General features: G+C 51.7%; 1 protein-coding gene across 10 annotated transcripts in view; it reads right to left on the bottom strand.

The window, feature by feature from the left end:
- Nucleotides 1–19,088, bottom strand: part of LOC140403142 (intercellular adhesion molecule 5-like) — an 87,522-nt gene extending 68,434 nt beyond the window's left edge. For 8 of the 10 annotated variants that reach the window (XM_072490809.1, XM_072490813.1, XM_072490812.1 and 5 more), the window contains exons 1-3: nucleotides 18,958–19,083; nucleotides 7,827–8,105; nucleotides 4,644–4,958 (exon numbers count right to left, since the gene is read on the bottom strand). In XM_072490809.1, the coding sequence (XP_072346910.1) occupies nucleotides 4,644–4,958; nucleotides 7,827–8,105; nucleotides 18,958–19,039 (676 nt within the window). In that variant the 5' untranslated portion in view covers nucleotides 19,040–19,083. Of the gene's footprint in view, nucleotides 1–4,643; nucleotides 4,959–7,826; nucleotides 8,106–18,957 lie in introns of all 10 variants that reach the window. The other 2 variants (XM_072490810.1, XM_072490815.1) reach the window with 2 other exon arrangements.
- Nucleotides 19,089–26,267: the final 7,179 nt, after the last annotated feature.

Below are 26,267 nucleotides of genomic sequence, written 5' to 3'. Positions count from 1 at the left end.
TGGCTGCCTCCATCTCAGATGTGCATCCTGGGGACACACCTAGATGTTGTGGTAGAGCTAGGAGGGTCAGACACGTTGAGCAACATTGAAGGCACCGGTGTAGTGGGAGGGGTTGGTCAGCAATGGGATATTGTATAGCCCATTAAACAATCTTTGGCACAAACATTATGATGCCTCTGTCACTTTCTTCCGCAATGCGGGCTGACTTCCGGACCCTTTGCGTACCTCTCCAGGCAACCCCGCTCCCTGTGGCACACAAGCACCGTGGTGGTGCCCCGGGAGCTGCGGCCATCCCCTGGGTGTTCGGATGTTGGCTGCTGCGTGTGGTGTTGACCCCCACACAGTGTCCAGGCATCAAGGTGAAATCGGGATGCTAGGCATTAACTCTCACATGGCCCGCCTACCCACGGGAACCCGCTTGGCATGTGTCAAGTGCTCACTTAACCATGATTGCCTATTCCCTATTCGCGATAGCCTTCAGCCACGCGGCCATAGGCCTCAGCAGTCGGTGGGGGTTATGGGTGATCAGTTTGGCAGATGGGTAGTTGCCCCCGGAATGGGGTTGGGATCCAGGGATTGTCATGGTGGTGCCACGAGCAATTGCCCCCCCAGTGCCTCCCCCCCACCCTCATGGTGGCCTACCCCTGCGGATCGTCGCCCACCTCCCGCTGATCACTGGGGTGGCAATCCACCAGGACTGGTCTGTTTGCCTTTGAGCAAAGATTGCTGTTCTCCTCCTCGGCTCCCCACGGACACCCTTCCGCCAGGTTCACGTACTAATCAGCGCCAGCGTGACCACTTGCTGGGAAGGCCGGTAAATGACAGAAGGCCATTGGATGATGGGTGGCTCTTGTTAATTGTATGGAAATGGGGCTTCAGTGGGGATAATTGATTTCTCGCCACGCTATGGCGAGATTCCAATTTCACCTATGGGAGCAGGCCGGTTGCATTGCAAACCGGCCTGCACGGTAGCACAGTGGTTAGCACAGTTGCTTCACAGCTCCAGGGTCCCAGGTTCGATTCCGGCTTGGGTCACTGTCTGTGCGGAGTCTGCACGTTCTCCCCGTGTGTGCGTGTGTTTCCTCCGGGTGCTCCGGTTTCCTCCCACAGTTCAAAGATGTGCAGGTTAGGTGGATTGGCCATGATAAATTGCTTTTAGTGTCCAAAAGAAAAGGTTGGGTGTGGTTGCTGGGTTATGGGGATGGGGTGGAGGGCTTCAGTGGGGTGCTCTTTCCAAAGGGCCGGTGCAGACTTGATGGGCCGAATGGACTCCTTCTGTACTGTAAATTCTATGATTCTATGAAACTGCTTGCGGCCTGGCGCGGTTCCTGCTTTTGAAAATGAAATGAATGAAATGAAAAGTCGCTTATTGTCACAAGTAGGCTTCAATGAAGCTACTGTGAAAAGCCCCTAGTCGCCACATTCCAGCACCTGTTCGGGGAGGCTGGTACGGGAATTGAACCGTGCTACTGGTCTGCCTTGGTCTGCTTTCAAAGCCAGCGATGTAGCCCAGTGAGCTAAACCAGCCCCTGGCCTCTCCCGCTACTCATCGGCCTCGTTATGCTTGAGCGAGAGTGCAACGAGGCCGGAAGATCGTGCCCACAATTTATCTAGTTGAATCGTGCCCTAAAATTGTTGATGTTGATCTTGCGCGTGATTCTCCAGAATAATTTCTAATCTGCTAGCGAGTGGGAATTGTCACGTGTTTCCCGGCGCTCGACCCAGCGAGACTGGCAACGCTATTCAACGTTAATTGGTCCACTTAATGAGGGTTCACTGGCTTCCTTCCCCGAATACCGGTTTGCCAGAGGATTCCCCGGGACCGCGCTCGCATGCCCCCGCGAACAACTTCGAGCAGTACTTGAGCTGTACTTGCTCAGCCAGCTCGCAACAATGGCTCGAAGGAAACCAGCCCCGAGATTCGGAGATACTGACCTGGGGAGGCTCCTGGATGGCGTGGAGACCAGGAGAGATGTCCTGTTTCCCCGAGGGTCCCTGAGAGTCAGTCACAAGGCAGCCAGTGCTGTCTGGGATGAGGTGGTGGCAACTGTCAACTCGGGCAGTGTGAGCAGGTGGACTGGCCTGTGTCGGAAGAAGGTCAATGGCATACACTGGGCAGCACGGGTGAGTAGACACCAATGTTCCCCCCCCCCCCACCCAAGGGAGCATCCCCCCCCCCCCCCCAAGAGACTCACAACCCTCTCTCCACCCTCCTCCTCTTTCAATCCTCCTTCCACCCACCCCCTCCTCTGTGAACCATGCGTGTGACTAACGATGCCCTCTCTGTGTCTCCTCAAGAAAAGCTCTCCCATAATCGCCTAGAAAGGGCCCAGACTGACGGGAGGGTGCCAGACTTGAGAATCCTCACCACCTTCGAGGAGCAGGCCCTGGAGGTGGCTGGTGTGGCTGAGGACAGAGGGGTCACCCTCGCGGAGGCTGGTGGACGCTGCAGAGGTGAGGAACCACCGGGCCCCACCCGGAGGACCTGTCAAACATGAGTTGTTATTGCCATACTGACTGACCCATCCCTCGCACTGACCACATGTCCATTCTCCCGCAGGTCTTCCCGCCGACAGCGCCGGCCCATCCCGGGCGGCCCCCTCTCCTGCGTCCCAGGAGACCACCTCGAACCTGCTGCCCCTTCGTCCTAGGGTGAACCCCAGGGCCGTAGGGGCACCAACCAGGAGGAGGGGACGCTGAGTTCCAATCCGGACCCGTCCCATGGAATGACGATCGTGGCCACCAGCTCCCCCGAGTTCCACCCCTCTTATGAGGCTGCACAGCCAGCACACGGGACAGGGTGGCACAGCTGTGCATGTGCCGTCGACCAGTGAGCTGGGTCCTTCCGTCCTCAGAATCCCTAGAGGACACCCACCAGGGGCACTGAAGGTCACGTGATGCGGTAAGCAGCTGGCTGTCCACCTCAGATGTGCATCCTAGGGACACACCTAGATGTAGTAGGAGGGCTAAGCACATCGAGGATCACTGAGGACACTGGGGGAGGGGTGAAGGGTGTGGAGGGGGTACGTAGTGGGTAAGAAGGGTGGGGGAGGGGCAGCACCATCAGGAGCGTGGGGAATTGTCAAACACAATGAACAATTTTGTGCACAACCAATATGATGCCTCTGTTACTTTCCGCAATGTGGACTAACCTCTGAACCCTTTGCCCATCTCTCCAGGCATCTCTTCCTCTCCACGGCACCCAAACCACCCTCCAGCCGTGGACATGTATCCGGAGCCCTGTCCCATCCCCTGGGTGTTCGGATGTTGGCTGCTGTGTGTGTGTGGTGTTGCCTCTTGCACAGTGTCCTTGCATCAAGATGTGATTGGGATGCTCGGCAATGACTCCCACATGCTACATGGCCCGCCCGCCCACGGGAATCCACTTGGGAGCAGCACAGTAACACAGTGGTTAGCACTGTTGCTTCACAGCGGCAGGGACCCAAGTTCGATTCCCCGCTGGGTCACTGTCTGTGCGGAGTCTGCACGTTCTCCCCGTGTCTGCGTGGGTTTCCTCCGGGTGCTCCGGTTTCCTCCCACAAGTCCCGAAAGACGTGTTGTGAGGTAATTTGGACATTCTGAATTGTCCCTCAGTGTACCTGAACAAGCACTGAAATGTGGTGACTGGGGGATTTTCACAGTAACCTCATTGCAATGTTAATGTAAGCCTACTTGTGACAATAAAGATTATTATTAAAGAGGCCGGAGAATCGTGCCCGAGCAGAATAGAATAACGTGGGGAACTCGCTGACCGAGCCGGCGGGAAACTCCCTGAAAGACAGCTACAAATGAACTCTGAATTTTCGGGGGAGAATTGCAACCATGTTATTTGTTTCCCTCACTGGATTCTCCGCCCCCCCCGCCGGGCCGGTGAATCGCGGGGTTTTTTTTTTTGCGGGGGCGGGAATAGCGCCGCGCCGGTCGGAGGCCGTTGGCAGCGGCCCCCCCGGCGAATCTCCGGCCCGCGTTAGGCCGAATAGTCGCTCGTTTTCGGCGGGTCCTGCCGGTGTATGTTCCACCAGTCCGTACCGGCGGGACCCGTCTCTGGGGAGCGCGGGGGGATCTAGCCCCGGGGTGGGCCCCCACGGTGGCCTCGCCCACGATCGGGGCCAACTGATCCGTGGGCGGGCCTGTGCCGTGGGGGCACTCTTTCCTTCCGCGCGGGCCGGTGTAACGGTCCGTCATGGGCGGCACGGAGAAGAACCCCCCCTGCGCATGCACTGGGATGACGCCAGCACACGCTGATGCTCCCGCGCATGCGCCAACTCGTGCCGGCTGACCGAGGCCCTTCGGCACCGGTTGGCACGGTGCCAACCCCGCCGGGGCCAGCCTAGCCCCTGAAGGTGCGGAGGATTCCGCATCTTTGGGTGGCCCGACGGCGGAGTGGTTCATGTCTCTCCTCGGCACTGGTACGGCCCGCCCCGCCGGTTAGGGGAGAATCCCGCAGGTTCTAGAATTTGCATTCTTCTAATTAAAATATATCTCTCACTTGGTGGTTCAATCTCCCAGTTTATCGACCTCCCTGACCAGAACAAACGCAGACCTCGAGCGTGTTCTGATTTCTTTATCTACAAATGTGAACATTTCGCTCATTCTCAGACAGAGAAAACAAACAAATTAGTACACACTCGAGAGGAACTTACAGTGAGCTCGCAGAGTCACAGAGCAGTTTGCGATTGGTTTTGTGCTGTTAGAGCCCAGGTCCACTTCTGCCAAGCAGGTGTACTCCTGTCCATCATCTGACACACTGGCAGTGAAACTGAAGACATTCCTCAATCTTATATCTTCATCCGGGAAACCTTGTTCTCCTGTGGAATTAATCTGAAGAGTCTCACTCCCTCTCAGCCATGTGAGGATGAGTTTATTGTTTGGATAGACCCTCGGACCAATGCACTCCAGACTATACGTTCTGTTAACTTCCAGCACTTCCGGAGGTGAAGTAATGTTTATCTCTCGATCTGTTAAAGGAGAATTACAATTAACATAATTCACTGAATATATCTGTGTTAAAACCACCATGAGATCATGAGGGCTTATTAAATATGAATTCCCCAGGAGGGGACACAGACCCAGCAGGGGCTCGTGAGACTAGAGGATAAATGCAGGCTCCAGTCTGAGACTGGTCAGATCTATTCTCTCAGTAGGGTCTCCACTGGGAATGAGGTACAAGAATAATTTGTAACTTGTATAGATATGTAAATAAATCCAGTTTATGTTTATGATAGTTTCCTTTGGAGTTATTACAGTCTGGATATTCATATTAGTCTCCTTTCAACATGTGATTCAAATCCAGTTACTGACAAAACTTCCTTCTTAGACAAGTGCGTATGCAGGACTGTGACTCTATGGAGTAAAAATCGTGCGGCAGGATTCTCATTTCTGAGACAAAGTGTTGTCGCAGAATCCATGGACTTCTACGAAAAACTGGTGCCGCACCTGCACCGATTCCGCTACCATTAAGGGGCTAGCACCGGTGCCACGTGGATCACAATTCTGCTACCATTAAGGGGCTAGCACCGGTGCCACGTGGAACACAATTGATTCTAATGCGAAACAGTGCCTCATTCGCCGGCTTCGCAATTGACACCCAAATGCTGACAAGATGAAGCAGCACGAAAACAATTCTCCCCTCCCCTCACACACCATCCCAGCCAACAAGATGGCAGCAAGGAGAACAGCCCCATGGGTGATACTCCCTTAGGTGGGGTGGAAGGCGTTGGTGTCTATTCACTCATGCTGCCTGGTGTAGATCATTGAACTTTTTTCAGCACTGGAGGCCAGTCCTCCTGGTCACACTCCCCGAGATCACAGCTGCCCCAGGCAGCACTGGCTGCCCTACGGCTCACCCTCCTGGGCCCTCGGGGGGGACAGGACATTCCTCCTGGCTTCCAGTGCGTCTAGGCCGAGTGCCAGGAAGCTCGGGGCAATTCCTACACACTACCACACTCCGAAATCAGTTTAGATATAGGGGCTAGGGCTCAAATCTGTCAAATTTGCTTACATTAAACACCTGTTGCCACTGTGGCAACCTGCCCATCTTCGCCCTCCTCTGCATCCTCTCGTCAGATGAGGCCTGGTGTTCCTGTTCCTCCTCCAGCATCTGTGCTGCGTGATGTTGTGGTGGACGCAGCAGGCCTCCACGATGGTGGCGACCCTCAAGAGCATCATACTAGAGGGCCCCTCCAGAGCGGCCCAGGAACCTGGACCACATCTTCAGGAGGCTGAAGCACCACTCGATCACGGACCAAGTCCTGCATGGGCATCGATGTAGCTGGCCTCCGCGTTTGTCTGTGGCCTCCGGATAGGCTTCATCAGCCATGATCACAGTGGATAACCCCTGACACCCAGGAGTCAACAACCCCAGCCGGGGTGGGGGGCATTCTAAACATGTCAGGAATCGTCAAGTGTGCCTGGGTATCGGGCACAGACGTGGATGATGCGTAGCTGATGGTCACTTATCAGCTGCACATTCATCGAGTGGAACCCCTTTTGGTTTGTGAAGATCAGTCTGTCAGCTGCAGGTCGTAGGGGACATGCATCCTGTCAATCACCCCCTGGACCTGGGGCATCCCGGCAATGGCAGCAAACCCCGCTGCTCGGGCAGCCTGGTGGGCTTGGTCCACATTGAAGTGGATGTATTGAGCCGACTGGGCCATATAGGGCCTCCGTGACGGCGTGGATGCTCCTGTGCACCAAGGTCTGTGAGATCCCGGACCGATTCCCCACTCGCTGCACAGACAAACCCCGTCATGTAAAAGTTCAGGACAACCGGGAGACCCCCGCTGTGCCAGGTGTGCCATCGTCTGGTAGATATGTCGCACTGCCCCCCTGCTCAGCCGGAGCCTTCGATGGCATGCCCGGTCTGGCAGGTCCTCAACTGGCAGGTGGTGCCAGTACATATCAGGCCTCAGGTGGGACCTTGGCCTGTTGGGTGGCTCGCTCTCCATCCTGGCGGCTGCCACCTTTCCCTCTGCTGCCCGCTCCGCTGCTGCCCGCTCTGCTGTTGCATGCTCTGCTGCTGCAGCTTACTCCTCCTCCTCGAGCAGACCCTTCATGCCAGCAGCGCGGGTTAAATTCCTGTACCGACCTCCCCGAACAGGCGCTGGAATGTGGCAACTAGGGGCTTTTCACAGGAACTTCATCGAAGCCTACTTGTGAAAATAAGCGATTATGAAAAATGAAAATTGCTTATTGTCACAAGTAGGCTTCAAATGAAGTTACTGTGAAAAGCCCCTAGTCGCCACATTCCAGCGCCTGTTCGGGGAGGCTGGTACGGGAATTGAACCGTGCTGCCCGTAGTCGCTCCTCTCTTTTTCTTCCTTCCTCCTCTCTCTCTCCTTCATCAGTCACCACGCCAGGGTCACTATTTTTAAAAGCACAATTAACCGTGCCGTCGGGAACTCGGCCCATCGGAGGCGGAGCACCGCGGAGGCCCCGGAGATTACCGGGTCGGGCCCACTAATGATATGCAAGTGGTGTCTACTGTACATGCGCTCTGATACGCACTGACGCAGCTGTCAGGGTGACAGAGAATCACGCTGTTGGCATCGGATCCAATTCTCCGCCCAATTGCATTTTGCGATTTTTGGCTTCAGCAGATGGAGAATGCTGCCCATGATCTTCCTGCTCCAAACTCTTCGGCCTCATTTCCTTGCTTCAATTTCAAACAATGACTGTCAATTAAATCAGTACAGTTCAGATCTGACCAGCAACAGGCAACATTAAATCAGATATATCCTGCTTCTCTATAAAGAAGACCTTCTCCTGTCGCTACTTTCCTTTATTGTCAGGTAAGCCAATATGTTAGAGCAAGCCTTTTCACTTACTGTATACTGTGACCACCTTTTTCTGCTCATCTGCGCTATTATTCTGTGATTTACAGATCATATTACATGGTGCTGTAAAATCCCATGCCTGCACACTCGGGAAATAGTCTGTGATCCAATTACTGCCAGTTGTTCTGTTGGGATGTATCCCCGGTTTATATTCCACGTTGATTATTGGGTCTGGACATGTCGTAGTGCAGTTCATCTCGAAAGAAGCTCCAAATTCCACAGCTGGGGGGTTTGTGTTGAGCGTGATCTCAAATCCAGTTACAATTGCTGCTAAGGAAACAAATCACAAAAGATGAAAGAAAAGGAAATACATTTAATGACAGCACTCACCAGTTAACTCCCCACAGTAACTACAGTTTCATTTTGAAACCATGCACTTTTACAGTGGGAAAGACATGGAAATTTATCATAGAATTTATCATAGACTTTACAGTGCAGAAGGAGGCCATTCAGCCCATCGAGTCTGCACCGGCTCTTAGAAAGAGCACCCTACCCAAGGTCAACACCTCCACCCTATCCCCATAACCCAGTAACCCCACCCAACACTAAGGGCAATTTATCACGGCCAATCCACCTAACCTGCACATCTTTGGACTGTGGGAGGAAACCTGAGCACCCGGGGGAAACCCACGCAGACACGGGGAAAAACGTGCAGACTACACACAGACAGTGACCCAAGCCGGGAATCGAACCTGAGACCCTGGAGCTGTGAAGCAATTGTGCTAATCACCATGCTACCGTGCTGCCCCTGATTAAAATTAAAACTGGATTGCAAAGAAAATAACAGGCGGTGGCTAAGAATTCAAATCCACAAACTGCTTTGAAAAACTGAGACTAATAAATGTGTGTTTGCCTATTGATTAGAGTTTAAACTTCCTGTAAAAGTGTAAGGAGCTGTAAATGGTAGAAGTCTTCATTCAGCCTTGTGTTCAATAAGCAGCATTAGAAAAATACCAAATAATGAGCCAACCATGACTGCAACATGGAAGGCAAACAATAAAATTGTGAAGTTCCTTAGATAGGTTCAAATGAAAAGAAACCTTCAGTTAGTCAAATTATTTTTTACATTTTTATACCTGACTATCTCCACTTTTAGCTAATTCACAATTGGCTCTCGTCCTGGCCAAATGTAGTGATGTATGTTACAACCTCTTAGAGACCAATCGCACTGAATGGTGAATTGTGCTGTCCCTGATACTGAACATGTTAACGTGTTTTTATTTGTGTTTCTCTCCCCCGGCAACTGAGATCACCTGGGGATTTCTCTGAACTGAGGCTTAACCAAAAATTCACTTCTCCCCTTTTCGGAACAAACAGTTTTTCTTTAACTTTAAGGTACTTTTAAAAACATAATTATCTTGTAAAGTTAGTCTTCATGGCACCTCCTCCCTAAAATGAAAAAAACATTTGGACACGGCTTTTCCACAACACCAGCAAAATACAACCAATTTCAATACTGTAAACATTTTAACTACTAACTTATTACAGATTGGAAAGGTAACATTTTCCTCTTTTGTTATATTTCACCATATTCAACATATTGGGTGCTATCTAATCAAATTGCAACAGAGACCCAGGCCGAGCACGTTTAGGCGGGTGTTTTCCAGTGCTAGCAGCGCCAAGAAACATTATGCTATCTATTGGGACTTTGTTGCAATCTGGGTCCTCAGTGGGGAACGCCCTGCCGAGGCCGCACGTTTCCTGTACTCGCTGGAACTCCTCAGTGCTGGAGAAGATCGGGATGCCATTTTTAAATGGAGTCCTGATCTGTCAAGCTCCCTGGTGGGACCCCCGCACCTCCCACCACCCAACTCACCTCTAAGAGTGTCCTCAGGCACCCCCCCCCCCCCCCCCCCCTTCATATGGGCACGGCACTCCCAGGACCAATCCCAGGGGAGAGAAAATGCACCTTGGCACTGCTCGCCTGGCTGTGACACCTGGGCACCTTGGCAGTACCAGGCTGGCACCCAGCTGGCACTGCCAGGTTGCCCAGGTGGCACCAGAAGTGCCAGGGAGCCAACCTGCCTAGAGGGCAACCACCTGGGCGTCTCCGATTCCCCTGGGAGACACTCCCAGTAGACTGAACGCATGTCACCCTGTGTGCACCAGATCATCTGACAGTGCCCTGCAATAATAGGAAGGGGTTCCACTCCCTGAATAACACGTCTGCGACCACCACCTTAAAATCATGCTCAAACACGTGTGTGCACACTTCCCAGGGAGTGTGCAAGACGGCTGCATCTTGGGACTGCCATACACCCCTGCCTCTTCGAGGACCACCCCAGGATGGCCAGTTGGTTCTTAGGACCTGGCTAATGACTCCAGTAAGGAGGCCGGAGGCCGTTGCGGAGACCCATGCGGCCACCGGACTGCTCAAAATGTGGTTCCAATGCCTCAACCGCTCAGGTGGTGCCCTGCAGTACATTCCGCAAAAGGTCGCCTGCTTCGTGGTGGCCGCCTGTGCCCACAACAATCTGGCTCAGCAGCGGGGCGACGTGCTGGGGGTGGAGGATGGGCAACCTGTGGCCACCTCCGAGGAGGATGAGAATGATGATGTGGTGTAGACGGACTGGATTGGGCTCGGCACAGTGAGAAGTCTTAAGACACCAGGTTAAAGTCCAACAAGTTTATTTGTAATCACTAGCTTTCAGAGCACAGCTCCTTCATCAGACTTGACCTGAAGACGGAGGATGGTGAGGAGGTGCCGGACCAGTAGGGGGAGGAGTACGATCCCAGGGAGGAACTGGAGGACAGGCCGGAGGCTCCAGATGAGGCAGTGGAGGCCAGGGTCCAGCAAGCCCTGACAGTCAGGGAGGTCCTCATGCTCACCCGCTTCACAAAGGAAGCGGTACTTTGTTGCTCTTTTTAGCCTTAGTTTTATTAGCTCTGATTATGTCACCTTTGCTCACGAGTCGCCAGGTATCTTTCTGATACCGCCACGTGGTTCAAGCTCGAGTTATGATTAATAAGTCAGCACACCGCTTAGTAAGATTGAAATCAACGGTCATTGATTATATACAACAAGTAATGTTTACACAATAATCCTACTATCTATATCACTACCTACCACTACTGGCCAATACTTAACTTTTGGGGATGGCCCACCAGGTCAGGGAAACGAATGGTTTATCGAATTGGGTCTGGTCTGCGGGATTCAAAAGGCTGACACGGGTCGATGGCTAGGAGTCTCTATCGGGTAGCGATCGCTGCAGTCAGACTTACTGTTTCTGGTCGATGTTCTTGCGAAGGTTACGAGCAGGAGAAGAAGGGAGAGAGAGAGAGATCTGAACTTGGCCCCTCAATTTATAGGGCCCAGGGGCTTCCCGCCTCTCGGGGCGGCCCTTGACCCTGAGTCCCAAGTGATTGGACTTGTTCCCAATCACTGGGTTCGATATGCTCCAATAATGGGGCGATTCCTCGATCGGGGGGTGGTCGTTCACCTGTCTTTGTCTCGGCCACTGCAGGCACCGAGAGGTCTGGCCCGGCATTCAATTGCTAATATGTTGCAATTGTTCCCGGGGATAGCCGATTAAACTGCAGATGTCTGGGTTGATGTGCTGCTAATGGTCGCAGGTATCGGTCTGGGCCGACTTCCCCAGAGCCGAATACACTGATCTGTCTGCAGCTGTCCGTTTGTGTCCTATTGGCTGCTTTTCCCATCAGCCTTTTCGGTTAGCCATTTTATATCGGGTTTTGGCCAAATTAATAGGGAATCAGCCATTTTAGGTGGCTACAACTTCAACTCCTCGCTCCACCCCCTCCTGTCCCCATTTCCCACCCTTCCAATGCCTCTGTTATATCAATCTTGGGTGCTGGAAGTGTGTCGGCATCGTCAGCGGGTCACTGCCGAGGGCAATGTGGTGATGATAATTTGCAGAGAGCCGTGCGCTGGTTCTCCTCCATCTATGCCATAGTCTGACCCCTGCCTATCTGCTGAGTGTTCGCTCACACCTATCACCCGCACGCGGTGTGCCAGGGGAGAGGAGGGAGGTGGGCAGGCCACCCATGGCTGGGGAGATGGCGCAAGGCTTCGGAGGTCAGCCCATATAGCGGAAGAAAGTGTCAGAGGCATCATACTGGTTGTGAACGTTTTTTAATGTTTCACACAAGTGTCCAACACTACCCCACATTCCCAATGGTTCTACCCCACTTTCCCCACTATCGCCTCTTTCCCCCCCCCCCCCCCCCCCTCCCAGTGCCCTCAGTGATCCTCGACGTGTTTAGCCTTCCTTCCTCTCCAACTGCGTCTAGGTGTCCCCAGGATGCACATCTGAGGTGGAGGCAGCCAGCTGCTTACCACGACCCGTGGCCTTCCGTGCCCCTCGCGGGTGTCCTCTGGGGGCTCTGGGGCCGGAGGGATGCACACTTGAGGGATGCACACGCACAGCCGTGCTGCACTGTAGATGATGCTGACTGCGAGAGTCGACGGGGTGAAACTCGGAGAAGCTGGTGGCCAACATCGCCACTCCATGGGACAGGTCCGTGTTGGCACCAGTGCCCCATCTCCCAGTCGGTGCCCATAGGGCCCTGGGGTTCACTCAGGACTGCGGGCAGCTGGATCAAGCCCTGGCTGCCCCTGCATCATCTGGCCTTCCCAGTTCTGGCAGCTCCCCAATATCGATGCTCTCAGCGACTGGGACATGCTCTGCAGTGCCTTGGCAATGCCCAACTGCGACTGGGACATGTCCCCCAGCGCCTCATCAAGGTCCGCCTGGTACTGGGTCTCGTCCCCCATCGAGTCAAACAGTCTACTGAAGCCCACAGCCATGGCCTTCACCGACTGCGCAATGCCTTGGACACATTCACTCATGCTGCTGATGTTGTGCACCAGGCTCTCCACTGCGGCCGCCATCCTGGCAGTTTTGGCCTCAGTGCCACGTATTGCCTGTGCTATCTCCTGCGCCTGTAGCCTTTGGGATGCCTTCAATCGATGATGGACCTACTGGAATGTCGCTGACATCTCCTTCTGAATGTCCTGGCCGCTCCCTAACATCTACATCAGCTCCGGATTAACCTGTTCCAGAGGCTTCGCCTCTGACTGGGAGCCAGCTGGGTCCTGGGGTCCAGCAGACCTCCAACCGTTCAGTTTGGACAAGAAGATTCCACCAGTTTTTAGTCTCTGTCCGTAAGATACTGCATGTGACTGTCTCCACCCCCAAAAACCTCAGACCCTCTGAAAGATCCATTGTCCACAACACACTCCCGACTTAACTGAAATACCACAGCTGAAAAGCAACCACAATCTGCTCAAGACTTTTAAATAGAAGCACAGTAGGTTTACATTCACTACTGAGAACATTTATAATTCTGAATTCACCAACTGATCAAGAGATAGTCTTTTGATGGCAGAGAGAACAGCAGTACACCTGCTTGGTCTGGACTCAGCTCCAACACTGAAAACAAAACTAAAACACACCCTGCAGCAAACAGCCTAAAATGAAAGTAAAAAGCTGACACAGCCCAGCTCCACCTACACTCTGACATCACTGATAAACACCCATTTCTTAAAGGTACATTCCTTAAGCACCCATTTCTTAAAGGTACTCTCACATGACACACTACTTACTGATCATTTTCCTAATGGCAGCATATCCTCAGTAAAGATAATTAATTTATTACTTCTAAGCCTGAACTGTTTTGCTTGTTTGTTTTCTTTGAATTTTTGCTGTTTATGAAGTGTACAATTATGCTAGTCGGCTCAAACACAAATGGGGAGGAACAAGAGACAGGAGAAGAGAAAAACGAGAGTTCCACAGAAAGATCACGATAAACAGGAGGATGAAGACCGAAAGGATGGGTATAGAAAATAAAAGCATTAGAGTGGCAGAGAGAGAAATGGAACTAAAAGTGAAGGAACATTTAAGGGAGGGAGAGAGAAGGAGATGAGAAGAAAGGAGTGGAACAAGAGACAGGGAAAGGAAGAGGGTCAAAAAGGAGCGAGGATAGGAATTAAAGAGAGGAGAGAGTAGAGCATGTGAGTTTTGGGAGACAAATTAATTTAAAAAAATATATATATATTTATTAAAGTTTTTTAACACAATTTTTCTCCCTTACAAACAATAACCCCTCCCTCAGTGGAAAGGAACTTCCGATACCTGGGGATCCAGATGGCCAGGAACTGGGGAACCCTGCATAGACATAACCTGACGCGATTGGTGGAGCAGTTGGAGGAGGACTTTAAGAGGTGGGATATGGTGCCGCTGTCGCTGGCGGGCAGAGTGCAGGCAGTTAAAATGGTGGTTCTCCCGAGGTTTCTTTTCGTGTTCCAGTGCCTCCCCATTCTGATCACAAAGGCCTTTTTAAAAAAAATAGACAGGAGCATTACGAGCTTTGTGTGGGCAGGAAAGACCCCGAGAGTAAAGAGGGGGTTCCTTCAGCGCAGTAGGGACAGAGGGGGACTGAAGCTGCCGAGTTTGAGCGACTACTACTGGGCCGCCAATGTGTCGTTGGTCTGTAAGTGGACGAGGGAGGAAGAGGGAGCAGCGTGGAAGAAGCTGGAGATGACGTCCTGTAAGGGAACGAGCCTAAAAGCGCTGGTGACGGCGCCGCTGCCGTTCTCCCCGAAAAGGTACACCACAAACCCAGTGGTGGTGGCAACCTTGAGGATCTGGGGGCAGTGGAGGCGACACAGGGGAGTGACGGGTGCCTCGGTGTGGTCCCCGATAAGGAATAACCACAGGTTTGTCCCAGGGAGGATGGATGGGGGGTTCCAGTGCTGGCAACGAGCAGGAATTAGAAAGCTGAGGGACCTGTTAATAGACAGGACGTTTGCAAGTCTGGGAGCGCTGGAAGAAAAATATAAGTTGCCCCCGGGTAACGCCTTCCGATATATGCAAGTGAGGGCATTTACGAGGATACAGGTGAGGGAATTTCCACAGCTCCCGACGCAGGGGATCCAAGATAGAGTGATTTCGGGGGCATGGGTCAGGGAGGGCAAAGTGTCCGAAATGTACTGGGAGATGAGGGACGAGGGAGAGGCGATGATAGAGGAGCTGAAGGGAAAATGGGAAGAAGAGCTGGGGGAAGAGATTGAGTTGGGGCTATGGGCTGATGCCCTAAGTAGGGTAAATTCCTCGTCCTCGTGTGCCAGGCTTAGCCTGATTCAATTTAAGGTTCTACATAGAGCACATATGACGGGAGCAAGACTGAGCAGGTTTTTCAGGGTGGAGGACAGGTGTGGGAGGTGCTCAGGAAGCTCGGCGAACCACACACACATGTTCTGGTCATGTCCGGCACTGCATGAGTTCTGGGGGGGCGTGGCAAGGGTAATCTCAAAGGTGGTGAAGGTCCGGGTCAAGCCAGGCTGGGGGTTGGCTATATTTGGGGTTGCGGAAGAGCCGGGAGTGCAGGAGGCGAAAGAGGCCGATATTTTGGCCTTTGCGTCCCTGGTAGCCCGGCGTAGGATTCTACTCATGTGGAAGGAAGCGAAACCCCCGGGCGTGGAGGCCTGGATAAACGACATGGCAGGGTTTATAAAGCTGGAACGAATAAAATTTGCGTTGAGAGGATCGGCTCAGGGGTTCTCCAGGCGGTGGCAACCGTTCCTTGACTATCTCGCGGAACGATAATGAAAAGATAGAAATGACAGCAGCAGCAACCCAATGGGGAGGGGGGGGGGGAGCACTATTTTGTGTTTTTGCTATTTTTTTTTTTTTTTTGTTTAGTTGTTGTTGTTAGTTCACTATATTATTTAAATAATGTTATTTACCAGTTAATGTATAATCCCTTGTTGAGTTGTAAAAAGGGAAAAAATTTTGTTTGAAAAATTTTAATAAAATATATATATTTTTAAAAATACCCCCCCCTCGTAACAAAAAAAACGAGAAATCGCGCAGAGCAAGATATATACATGGCAAAATGATATATTTACACAGCTTTGTACACTGGCCCTCACCCGTACGTGCCAGTTTCCCCAACCCTTCATGTTATCTCTTGCTCATCCACCCTCCCAGGCAGTCCCCCCTTTCCCTCTCCCTCCCAGGACGTCCCCTCCACCCCCCCCCCCTCCCAAGGTTGCTGCTGCTGCTGACCGACCTTCCTCTAACGCTCCGCGAGATAGTCTAGGAACGGTTGCCACCGCCTGTAGAACCCCTGCGCAGACCCTCAAGGTGAACGTAATCCTCTCCAACTTTATGAACCCAGCCATATCATATATCCAGGCCTCCACGCTGAGGGGCTTCGCCTCCTTCCACATTAGCAAGATCCTTCGCCGGGCTACTAGGGACGCAAAGGCCAGAATGCCGGCCTCTTTCGCCTCCTGCACTCCCGGTTCGTCCACTACTCCAAATATTGCTAGCCCCCAGCTTGGCTTGACCCTGACTTTCACCACCTGAGATATTGCTCCCGCCACTCCTCTCCAGAACCCCTCCAGTGCCGGACATGTCCAGAACATGTGGACATGGTTCGCTGGACTCCCTGAGCACCTTCCACATCTGTCCTCTACCCCAAAGAACCTACTCAACCTCGCTCCCGTCAAGTGCGCTCTGTGGACCACCTTAAATTGTATCAGGCTGAGCCTGGCACACGAGGAGGAGGAATTAACCCTACCTAGGGCATCAGCCCACAGACCTTCCTCGATCTCCTTCCCCAGCTCCTCCTCCCATTTACCCTTCAACCCTTCTACCAGCGCTTCCCCCTCTTCTTTCAACTCCTGGTGTATTTCCGACACCTTGCCCTCCCCGACCCATACACCCGAGATCACCCTATCTTGAACTTCTTGTGCCGGGAGCAACGGGAATTCCCTCACCTGTCGCCTCACAAAAGCCCTCACCTGCATATATCTAACGGCATTTCCCGGGGGTAACTCGAACTTCTCCTCCAGTGCCCCTAGGCTCGCAAACGTCCCGTCGATGAACAGGTCCCCCATTCTTCCAATCCCCGCCCGATGCCAACTCTGGAACCCCCCGTCCATCTTCCCCGGGACAAACCGGTGGTTACCCCTGATCGGGGACCACACCGATGCTCCCATTGCACCCCGGTGCCGTCTCCACTGGCCCCAGATCCTTAGCGTTGCGGCCACCACCGGGCTCGTGGTATACTTTGTCGGCGAGAGCGGCAGCGGTGCCGTCACCAACGCCCCCAGGCTCGTTCCTTTACAGGACGCCATCTCCATCCTCTTCCATGCCGCCCCCTCTCCCTCCATAACCCACTTGCGGATCATCGCCACATTTGCTGCCCAGTAGTAGCTCCCCAGGTTTGGCAGCGCCAACCCTCCTCGGTCCCTACTGCGTTCCAGGAACCCTCTCCTTACTCTCGGGGTCTTATTCGCCCGCACAAACCCCATAATACTCCTGCCTACTCTCTTAAAAAAGGCCTCAGTGATCACGATGGGAAGGCACTGAAACACAAACTGAAACCTTGGAAGGACCACCATTTTGACCGACTGCACTCTACCCGCCAGCGAGAGCGGTAACATGTCCCATCTTTTGAAATCCTCCTCCATTTGCTCCACCAACCTCGTCAGATTCAGTTTATGTAGGGTCCCCCAACTCCTGGCTATCTGGATCCCCAGATACCGAAAGCTCCCCTCCGCCCTCCTCAGCGGTAGGTCCCCTATCCCTCTTTCTTGGTCCCCCGCCTGTAATACAAAGAGCTCACTCTTCCCTACATTGAGCTTATAGCCCGAAAACTCCCCAAACTCCCTTAGAGTCTGCATGACCTCCACCGTCCCCTCCATTGGATCCGCCACGTACAGCAACAGGTCATCCGCATATAGCGACACCCGATGCTCTTCTCCCCCTTGGACCACCCCCCTCCATTTATTAGACTCCCTCAATGACATGGCCAATGGTTCGATCGCCAATGTGAACAACAGGGGGGACAGGGGGCACCCCTGCCTCGTCCCTCGGTACAGTCGAAAGTACTCCGACCTCCGCCGGTTCGTCACTACACTCGCCATCGGGACTCTGTAAAGGAGCTTAACCCAACTGATAAACTCTCCCCCAAACCCAAACCTACGCAGCACCTCCCAGAGATACTCCCACTCTACTCGGTCAAAGGCCTTCTCCGCGTCCATAGCTGCCACTATCTCCGCCTCGCCCTCCTCCGATGGCATCATTATCACGTTTAAGAACCGCCGCACATTGGTGTTTAGTTGCCTGCCCTTTACAAATCCCGTCTGGTCCTCGTGGATTACCCCTGGGACACAGTCCTCGCTCCTCGTGGCCAGCACTTTTGCCAGCAACTTTGCATCCACATTGAGGAGCGAGATCGGCCTGTACGATCCACATTGCAGTGGGTCCTTGTCCTGCTTTAGGATCAAGGAAATTGTTGCTTCCAACATTGTCGGGGGAAGGGTCCCCTCCTCTCTTGCCTCATTAAAGGTCCTCACCAGTAGCGGGGCCAACAGGTCTACGTACTTCCTGTAGAACTCCACCGGGAATCCGTCCGGTCCTGGGGCCTTCCCCGCCTGCATGCTCCCCAAACCCTTGCTCAGCTCCTCCAACCCAATTGGTGCCCCCAAACCAGCCACTTCTTGCTCCTCCACCCTCGGGAATCTCAGTTGATCTAGGAATCGTCTCATCCCCTCTTCCCCCGCTGGGGGCTGGGATCTGTACAGCTCTTCATAAAAGGCCTTAAATACCTCGTTTATTTTCGTCGCACTCTGAACCGTGGCTCCCCTTCCACCTTTGACTCCCCCTATTTCCCTCGCTGCCATCCTCTTACGGAGCCGGTGTGCCAGCATCCGACTAGCCTTTTCCCCATACTCGTAGGTCGCCCCCTGCGCTTTCCTCCACTGTGCCTCCTCCTTCCCTGTGGGGAGACAAATTAATGAGACAAAAATAGGAGACACACATGAAAAGGGACAGTGGGAAATGTGAGAGGACTGAGATAGATTAGCAGGAGGGGAACGAGGAAAAAAGGAGAGAGAGAAAAATGGGAGAGGGATTAGTGAGAGAATGAAACATTCTAACATTTCATTCTAACATTTCACTGCTCAGTAACTATTCCAGGACTGTCTGAGTAAGATAGCTAGTTCCAGACAGAATTGAATGGTTCCCTTTTACCCACACGTACTGAACATATAGAAGAATAGTATTCAAACTCGACAAGCCTTGAAATTTTACTTTTCAGTTGGGGCAACAATTTATTGTTACGCTGTTCCGACAACACTGATACTTACGTTGGATCCAGAAAGCCAGCACTGCAGGTACAATATGGATATAAACTGCTCTCTTGTCCATTGCTGCAGGAATAAGTAACATGGATGGTTCAATTTCAACAAATCATTCCCGACAGCATCAAGCTGCTTCAGGTATGTGCACCAGTGTAACCATGAAAATGTAACTGACGATTTCAACACGCCCAGCATTTTGTGGAAGGGTGTGTCGGTTGTGTGCTGCATACTTGATAACAGCATTTTATCTACAAGTATCAATCTTTGGTTCTTCAATGTGCATGAGATTACACTACCCAAAAACAGCCAGAATGGTGAATGAAACATTGGCCGGATTGGATCAACTGGGCTGGTACTCACTGGAGTTTAGAAGGAGAGGGCATCACATAGAAACATATAAAATCCAGATGGGACTGGGCAGGCTAGATACGGGAAGAATGTTCCCGATGTTGGGGACGTCACAGCCTAAGAATAAGATGCAAGCCATTCAGGACTGAGATGAGGAAGAACTTCGGGCGGGATCCTCTGTTGGCTGATGGGAAAATCGTGAAACGCAATTGGGTGGAGAATCAGTTCCGCCGCCAAAATCGCGATGGGTGCCAAGTTGACACCAAATCGCAATTCTCCATCACCTCAACAGTGGCGTCAATGCGGTCAGGAATGCACGTACAGTAAACACCGTTTGCATATCATTAGCGGGCCCGAACTGGTATTCTCCGCGATTCTCCGCCTCTGCTGGGCCAAGGTACCGATGCCATTATTCGCTTGTGCTTTTAAAAATCATGGAACCAGCGTCGTGGCTAATGATGGAGAGAGAGGAGATCGAACACAGAGGCGCCACCGACGGATGCCGGGCTGGGGTGGGGAGCCCTGACCGGGCCGGGGGGGGGGGGGGGGGGGGGGGGGAGGGTGTTGGGTGAGGTGGTATCGGGCCCTGTGGCTGGAGTGACCACCCATGGGACTGGGGCGGTGTCCAGGCATGGACCGCTATTGCCAAGGCCTGCAAGGCAACCATCTTGCTGCGCACTCCACTGACCACCCACCTTGCCCACTGGTTCTGTAGAGTGACACCTGCAGTATGGGTGCCCCACCTCCGATCCCACCGGCAGAGCATCACGCGGCCCACTCAAGGGCAATGCCCACTACGGGGGCACCAGGCGGGGGCCATGGAGCGAATCACTGTAAAAGGGCAGTGACAGCCGATGGTACCCTTGGCAGCAGGGGAGGGCGTCAGGGCCAGAGGCCCTCACGGTGCCGGACAACGATGGTGCCAGGGATCCGGAGATGTGGGGGGCAGTAAACATGTGGCGGTAGGGCCCGCAGCGTCAACCGGGGCCACCGTGTAGCCCAGTGGGTCTGGTTGGGTACGGGGGTGTGCACCATGCTAACGTGTCGGCCTTTCACCCCTGAAGACAATGGATATTGGAATTCAACCAGTAACCTCCTAGTTGCCGCAGCCCCCCCCCCCCCCCCCCCCCCCCCCGGCTGGTTGACAGGAGTTATGCACTTCGGTCGTGGATGCTGACGTCTACCCAAAGGTAATAGACTGACGCGTTGGCCCGCACTACGATGCCCATATAGCAACCTTTAGCGTGATCGAGTGGTGCTTCATCCTCCAGAAGATGTGGTTCAGCTGCCTGGACCGCTTTGGAGGCACCCTCCAGTATGGCCCTGAGAGGGTCGCCAGCATCATGGTGGCCTGCTGTGTTCTCCACAACATCGCGCAACATCTGTCTTAAAGACACTCAGTGATTTAGCTGTGCCCTCAGGTTTTAGTCTCTCCTACTGGTGGAAACAACCTCTCCACGTCCACTCTATCCAGGCCTCGCAGTATCCTGTAAGTTTCAATAAGGTCCCCCTCATTCTTCTAAACTCCAACAAGTACATACCCAGAGTCCTCAACCGTTCCTCATACGACAAGCTCTTCATTGCAGGGATCATTCTTGTGAACCTCCTCTGGACCCTTTCCAAGGCCACCACATCCTTCCTTCCACACTACCAGAAGGATGTGGAGGCTTTAGAGAGGGTGCAGAAGAGATTTACCAGAATGTTGCCTGGTATGGAGGGCATTAGCTATGAGGAGCGGTTGAATAAACTCGGTTTGTTCTCACTGGAACGACGGAGGTTGAGGGGCGACCTGATAGAGGTATACAAAATTATGAGGGGCATAGACAGAGTGGATAGTCAGAGGCTTTTCCCCAGGGTGGAGGGGTCAATTACTAGGGGGCATAGGTTTAAGGTGAGAGGGGCAAGGTTTAGAGTAGATGTACGAGGCAGGTTTTTTACGCAGAGGGTAGTGGGTGCCTGGAACTCGCTACCGGAGGAGGTGGTGGAAGCAGGGACGATAGTGACATTTAAGGGGCATCTTGACAAATACATGACTAGGATGGGAATAGAGGGATACGGTCCCAGGAAGTGTAGAAGATTGTAGTTTAGTCGGGCAGCATGGTCGGCACGGGCTTGGAGGGCCGAAGGGCCTGTTCCTGTGCTGTACATTTCTTTGTTCTAGATACAGGGCCCAAAACTGCTCGCAATACTCCAAATGGAGCCTTCTACACCCTCAGAAGTACATCCCTGCTCTTTTCGTGTGGCCTTCTCGACATGAATGCTAACATTGCATTCCTAACTGCCAATTGAACCTGCACATTAACCTTAAGCGGATCTTGAACTCGGACTCCCAAGTCCCTTTATGCTTCAGATTTCCAAAGCATTTCCCCATTTAGAAAATAGTCTATGCCTCCATTTGTCCTACCAAAGTGCATAACCTCACAATTTTTCACATTGTATTCCATCTGCCACTTCTTTGCCCACTCTCCTAGCCTGTCAAAGTCCTTCTGCAGCCCTCTGTTTCCTCAATACTACCTGTCCCTCTACAGATCTTTGTATAATCTGCAAATTTAGCAACCGTGCCTTCAATTCCTTCTTCTAGATCATTAATGTATATTGTGAAAAGCCGTGGTCCCAGCACAGACCCCTGAGGCACACCACTAGCCACCGGCTGTCATTCTGAAAAAGACCCCTTGATCCCCACTCTCTCCTTCTGCCAGTCAGTCAATCCTCCATCCATGCCAGGATCTTCCCCTTAACACCACGTATTTAATAGCCTCCTATACGGCACCTTGTCAAAGGCCTTCTGGAAATCTAAATAAATCACGTTCACTGGTTCTCCTTTATCTAACTTCCTCGTTACCTCCTCAAAGAACTCTAACAGGTTTGTCAGACATGACCTCCCTTTGACAAAGCTGAGCTGACTCAGTCCTATTTTATCATGCGCTTCCAAGTACTCCGCAATCTCATCTTTACTAATGGACTCTAAAATCTTAACAATGACCAAAGTCAGGCTAACCGGCCTATAATTTCCTGTCTTCTGCCTCCTTCCCTTCTTAAACAGCGGTGTTACATTTGCCACTTTCCAGCCCTCTGGGACCATTCCTGCCTCCAGTGATTCCTGAAAGATCACCACCAATGCCTCCACAGGGTAAATTTTATCATATTGTGGTCACTGCTGCCTGCGGGTTCCTTAATCAAGTCTGCCTCATTACACATCACTAAATCCAGAATTGCCTGTTCCCTAGTGAGCTCTGTCACAAGCTGCTCCAAAAAAACATCTCTTAGAAATTCCACAAATTCCTTTTCTTGGGATCCACTGCCAACCTGACTTCCCCAGTCCCGCTGCATATTGAAGATATTGAAGCCCCCCCCACCCCGCATTGGGGCAGCATGGTGGTTAGCACTGCTGTCTCAGCGCCAGGGACTCGGGTTCGATTCTGACCTCGGAACTGTCTGTGTGGAATTTGGACGTTCTCCCCGTGTCTGCGTGAGTTTCCTCCGGGTGCTCCGGTTTCCTCCCACAGTCCAAAGATGTGCAGGTTAGGTGGATTGGCCATGCTTAAATTATCCCTTAGGGTGGGATTGCAGGAATAGAGTGAGGGGTTGGGCTTAGAATGGTGGTCATTCGAAGGGTCAGTGCAAGCTCAATGGGCCGAATGGTCTCCTTCTGCATGGTAGGGATTCTATTCTAATCTATGGTAATTGTGATTTGCCTTTTTTACATGCTTTGTCTATCTCCTGATTTACTTTTTGCCCCACATCCTGACTATTGCTAGGGGGCCTGCACATAACTTCCATCAGGTCTTTTTCCTTTGAAATTCCTCAACTCGACCCACATAGATTCTATTAATTCTGATCCTATATCGCTTCTTGCTATCGATTTAATTTCATTCCTTATTAACAATGCAACCCCACCTGCTCTGCCCATCTGTCTGTCCTTTTGATAGGACACATATCCTTGGATATTTAGATCCGAGCCTTGATCCCCTTGCAGCCACGTCTCGGTGATGCCCACAACATCGCACCGGCCAATTTCAATGTGCGCAACAAGCTCATTTACTTTGTTCCGTATACTGTGCGCATTTAGGCACAACACCCTCAGTCCTGCATTGACCTTCTCATATTTGTCACCTTTTTTGCTCTGCCTGAAGTTAGATTCCTGTCACCTCAATAATCTCTGTTCTATTATGTTACTAAACTCTGCCTGAGCCCTTGGCCCCTTTAACTAGTTTAAAGTCCTGGTCATTAACTTGCACTTCTATTTTTTTTTAATTTAGAGTACCCAATTATTTTTTTCCCAATTAAGGGGCAATTTAGCCACGGCCAATCCACCTACCCTGCACATCTTTGTGTTGTGGGGGTGAGACCCACGCAGACATGGGGAGAATGTGCAAACTCCATACGGACAATGACCCAGGGCCGGGATTGATTCTGGCACCTCAGCACCGTGAGGCAGCAGTGCTAACCACAGTGTTACTGTGCTGCCCCACATTTTAGCCCTTTTGTGTAAAGCGTTGGGAATTTTGTTAATGCAGTGATGAGCTGCTTGCCTTGGAGACCCTGCCCGTGGAAGGAATATGTAGAAAAATCATTATCTTATATCATGGGCATTGCGTGTCCATCAAGTTCCATGGATCGCAGATGGTTCTGCAGCATGGCATCTGCAGTGATGGCTTCTGTTGACAGCTGCAGTCTGCTTTTGCACAGATACAGCGACATCTGGAGAGAGTGGCGGTGAATCCTGAAAACTCTGGGTGGCAATTGGGTTATCATGGCACGACCTCCTGCTTGCCCGTCCTTTCCCAGCCAGAGCCTGCCATTTTTTTCTGTTTCTTCTGCTGCAATGGTGCTTCCGGCATCTGGTCATTCCTCGTTCTCTGCCTCTCCTTCTCAGCACAGGGCTCCAGGAAGACTGGGTTGATGAGCCTCAGTACTATTTGCCTCTTTCCTGTTATGCACTGTTCATGAAGGAACATGTTCATGCAATCGGGGATCAGCGCCAGCACATCTTGTTCCAACTCTACAGGAACCAAAGGGCAGATTAAATTCCGGATGGTGTGTGCATGCATGTATAAGTTTGTGGAGGCATGTTGGTGTGTAAGGGCATGTCAATGTGTCCCATGTAAGTTGGTTTGTGTGTGCATGTCAGTGTGTGTATGTATCTGCCCACGTGTGTGTGTGTCAGTGTGTCATACAGGCATGAATGTTGGTCAGGGACAAGGTCAGGTATGGCAACTAAATCATGAAATAAAGAAATGCTGAGTCTTTAATGCAGCTCCTTATTGTGGTGACGAAATGCAAATTAATTATGTCATGTATTGTAGGTCAGTTCACTTCCATAGTAATTATATTTCCTATTCGTATGCTTTATAAATGCTTGTTCATCAGATGTGTTCCTTCTTCTGGTTATCCACCAACAGACACACTGTGACACTTCATAATTTTCAACATCTTGTTTGTTTACTTTTTACAGCACAGCAGGAGGCTATTCGGCCCATCGTGTCTGCACCGGCCTTGCAAAAGAGCAACCCAGCTAGTCCCATTCCCCAGCTCTATCTCTGCAACCCTCTAAGTTCAGCACTTTCAAATATATATCCAGCTCTCTTTTGAAACCTCCTGTGGAATCCGCCTCCACTTCTCTGCCAGCCAGCGCATTCCAAACCCCAACAACTCTCTGAACAAAGAGGTTTCTCCTCATCTCACTCCAGCTCTCTCGCTGACCATCTTGAAATTGTGACCCCCCCCTAGTCACTGACATACCAACCAGTGGAAACAGAATGTCCTTCTTTACCCTGTCAAAATTGTGCAGAACTTTGAACGCCTCAATAAGGTCACCTCTTAATCTTCTCGGCTCCAAGGAGAACAAGCCCAATTTCTCCAATCTTTCCTTGTATCTAAAATTCCTCATTCCTGGCATCATTCTAGTAAATCTCCTCTGCACTCTCTCCAGGGCTTTAACATCCTTCCTTAAATAAGGTGCCCAGAACTGAACACAATACTCCAAATGTGGTCTGGCCAATGATTTGTAGAGGTGCAGCATCACTTCCTTGCTTTTATACTCTATGCCTTTATTTATAAACCCAAGGATGCTCTAAGCCTTCTTAACAACTGTTTCAACATGTCTGGCCACCTTCAGAGAATTATGCTCTTGAACCCCGAGGTCGCCCTGCTCCTGGACTCCCCTCAAAGTTGTACCATTGAGCCTGGATTGTCTCCCCGTGTTTCTTCTACCAAAATGCATTACCTCACATTTCACTGCGTTGAAGTTCATCTGCCAGGTGTCTGCCCATTTGGCCAACTTGTCAATATCCCTCTGAAGTCGCTCAGCGTCATCCTCACACTTCCCTATTCTCCTTAGCTCAGTATTATCTGCAAATTTAGAGATTTTGCCCTCAACACCCAATTCTAAATCATTTACATAAATCAGAAAAAGCAAGGGTCCCACACTGAGCCCTGGGGGACACCACTTTCAACTCTCTCCAGTCTGAGAAATGCCATCTATACCTACCCTCCGTTTCCTATCTCTTAGACAACTTCTAATCCATGCTGCCAAGGACACATCAATCCCAAACATTTTTAATGCTAACCAACCTGCCATGTGGCAACGTATCAAATGCTTTCTGAAAGTCCAAATGTACAACATCCACGGCACCACCTTCACCCACTGCCTGTGTCACCCAATCAAATAACTCAATTAAATTTGTCAGACATGACCTGCCCTTGACAAAGCCATGTTGACTGTCTAGTATTAACTTATTTTTCTCTGGGTCAAGTTAGCTTCATGGAAAGTTTGTGTATATTAACCTCAGCTTTCTCAGGTAATCTCAGGATTATTCTCTGTGCCACGTGCCAGTGAGACTATAAATAGGAGGATAGTGCAGCTAAGTACGTGGTTAAACTGATGATGTAGGAGGGAGGGTTTCAGATTTCTGGACAATTGGGATCTCTTCTGGGGCAGGTGTGACCTGTACAAGAAGGACGGGCTG

The sequence above is a fragment of the Scyliorhinus torazame genome, chromosome 27, assembly GCF_047496885.1.
Source record: "Scyliorhinus torazame isolate Kashiwa2021f chromosome 27, sScyTor2.1, whole genome shotgun sequence".
Lineage (NCBI taxonomy): Eukaryota > Metazoa > Chordata > Chondrichthyes > Carcharhiniformes > Scyliorhinidae > Scyliorhinus > Scyliorhinus torazame.
The sequence above is the reverse complement of the archived record's forward strand: the minus strand, read 5'-3'. Positions and strand labels throughout refer to the sequence as shown.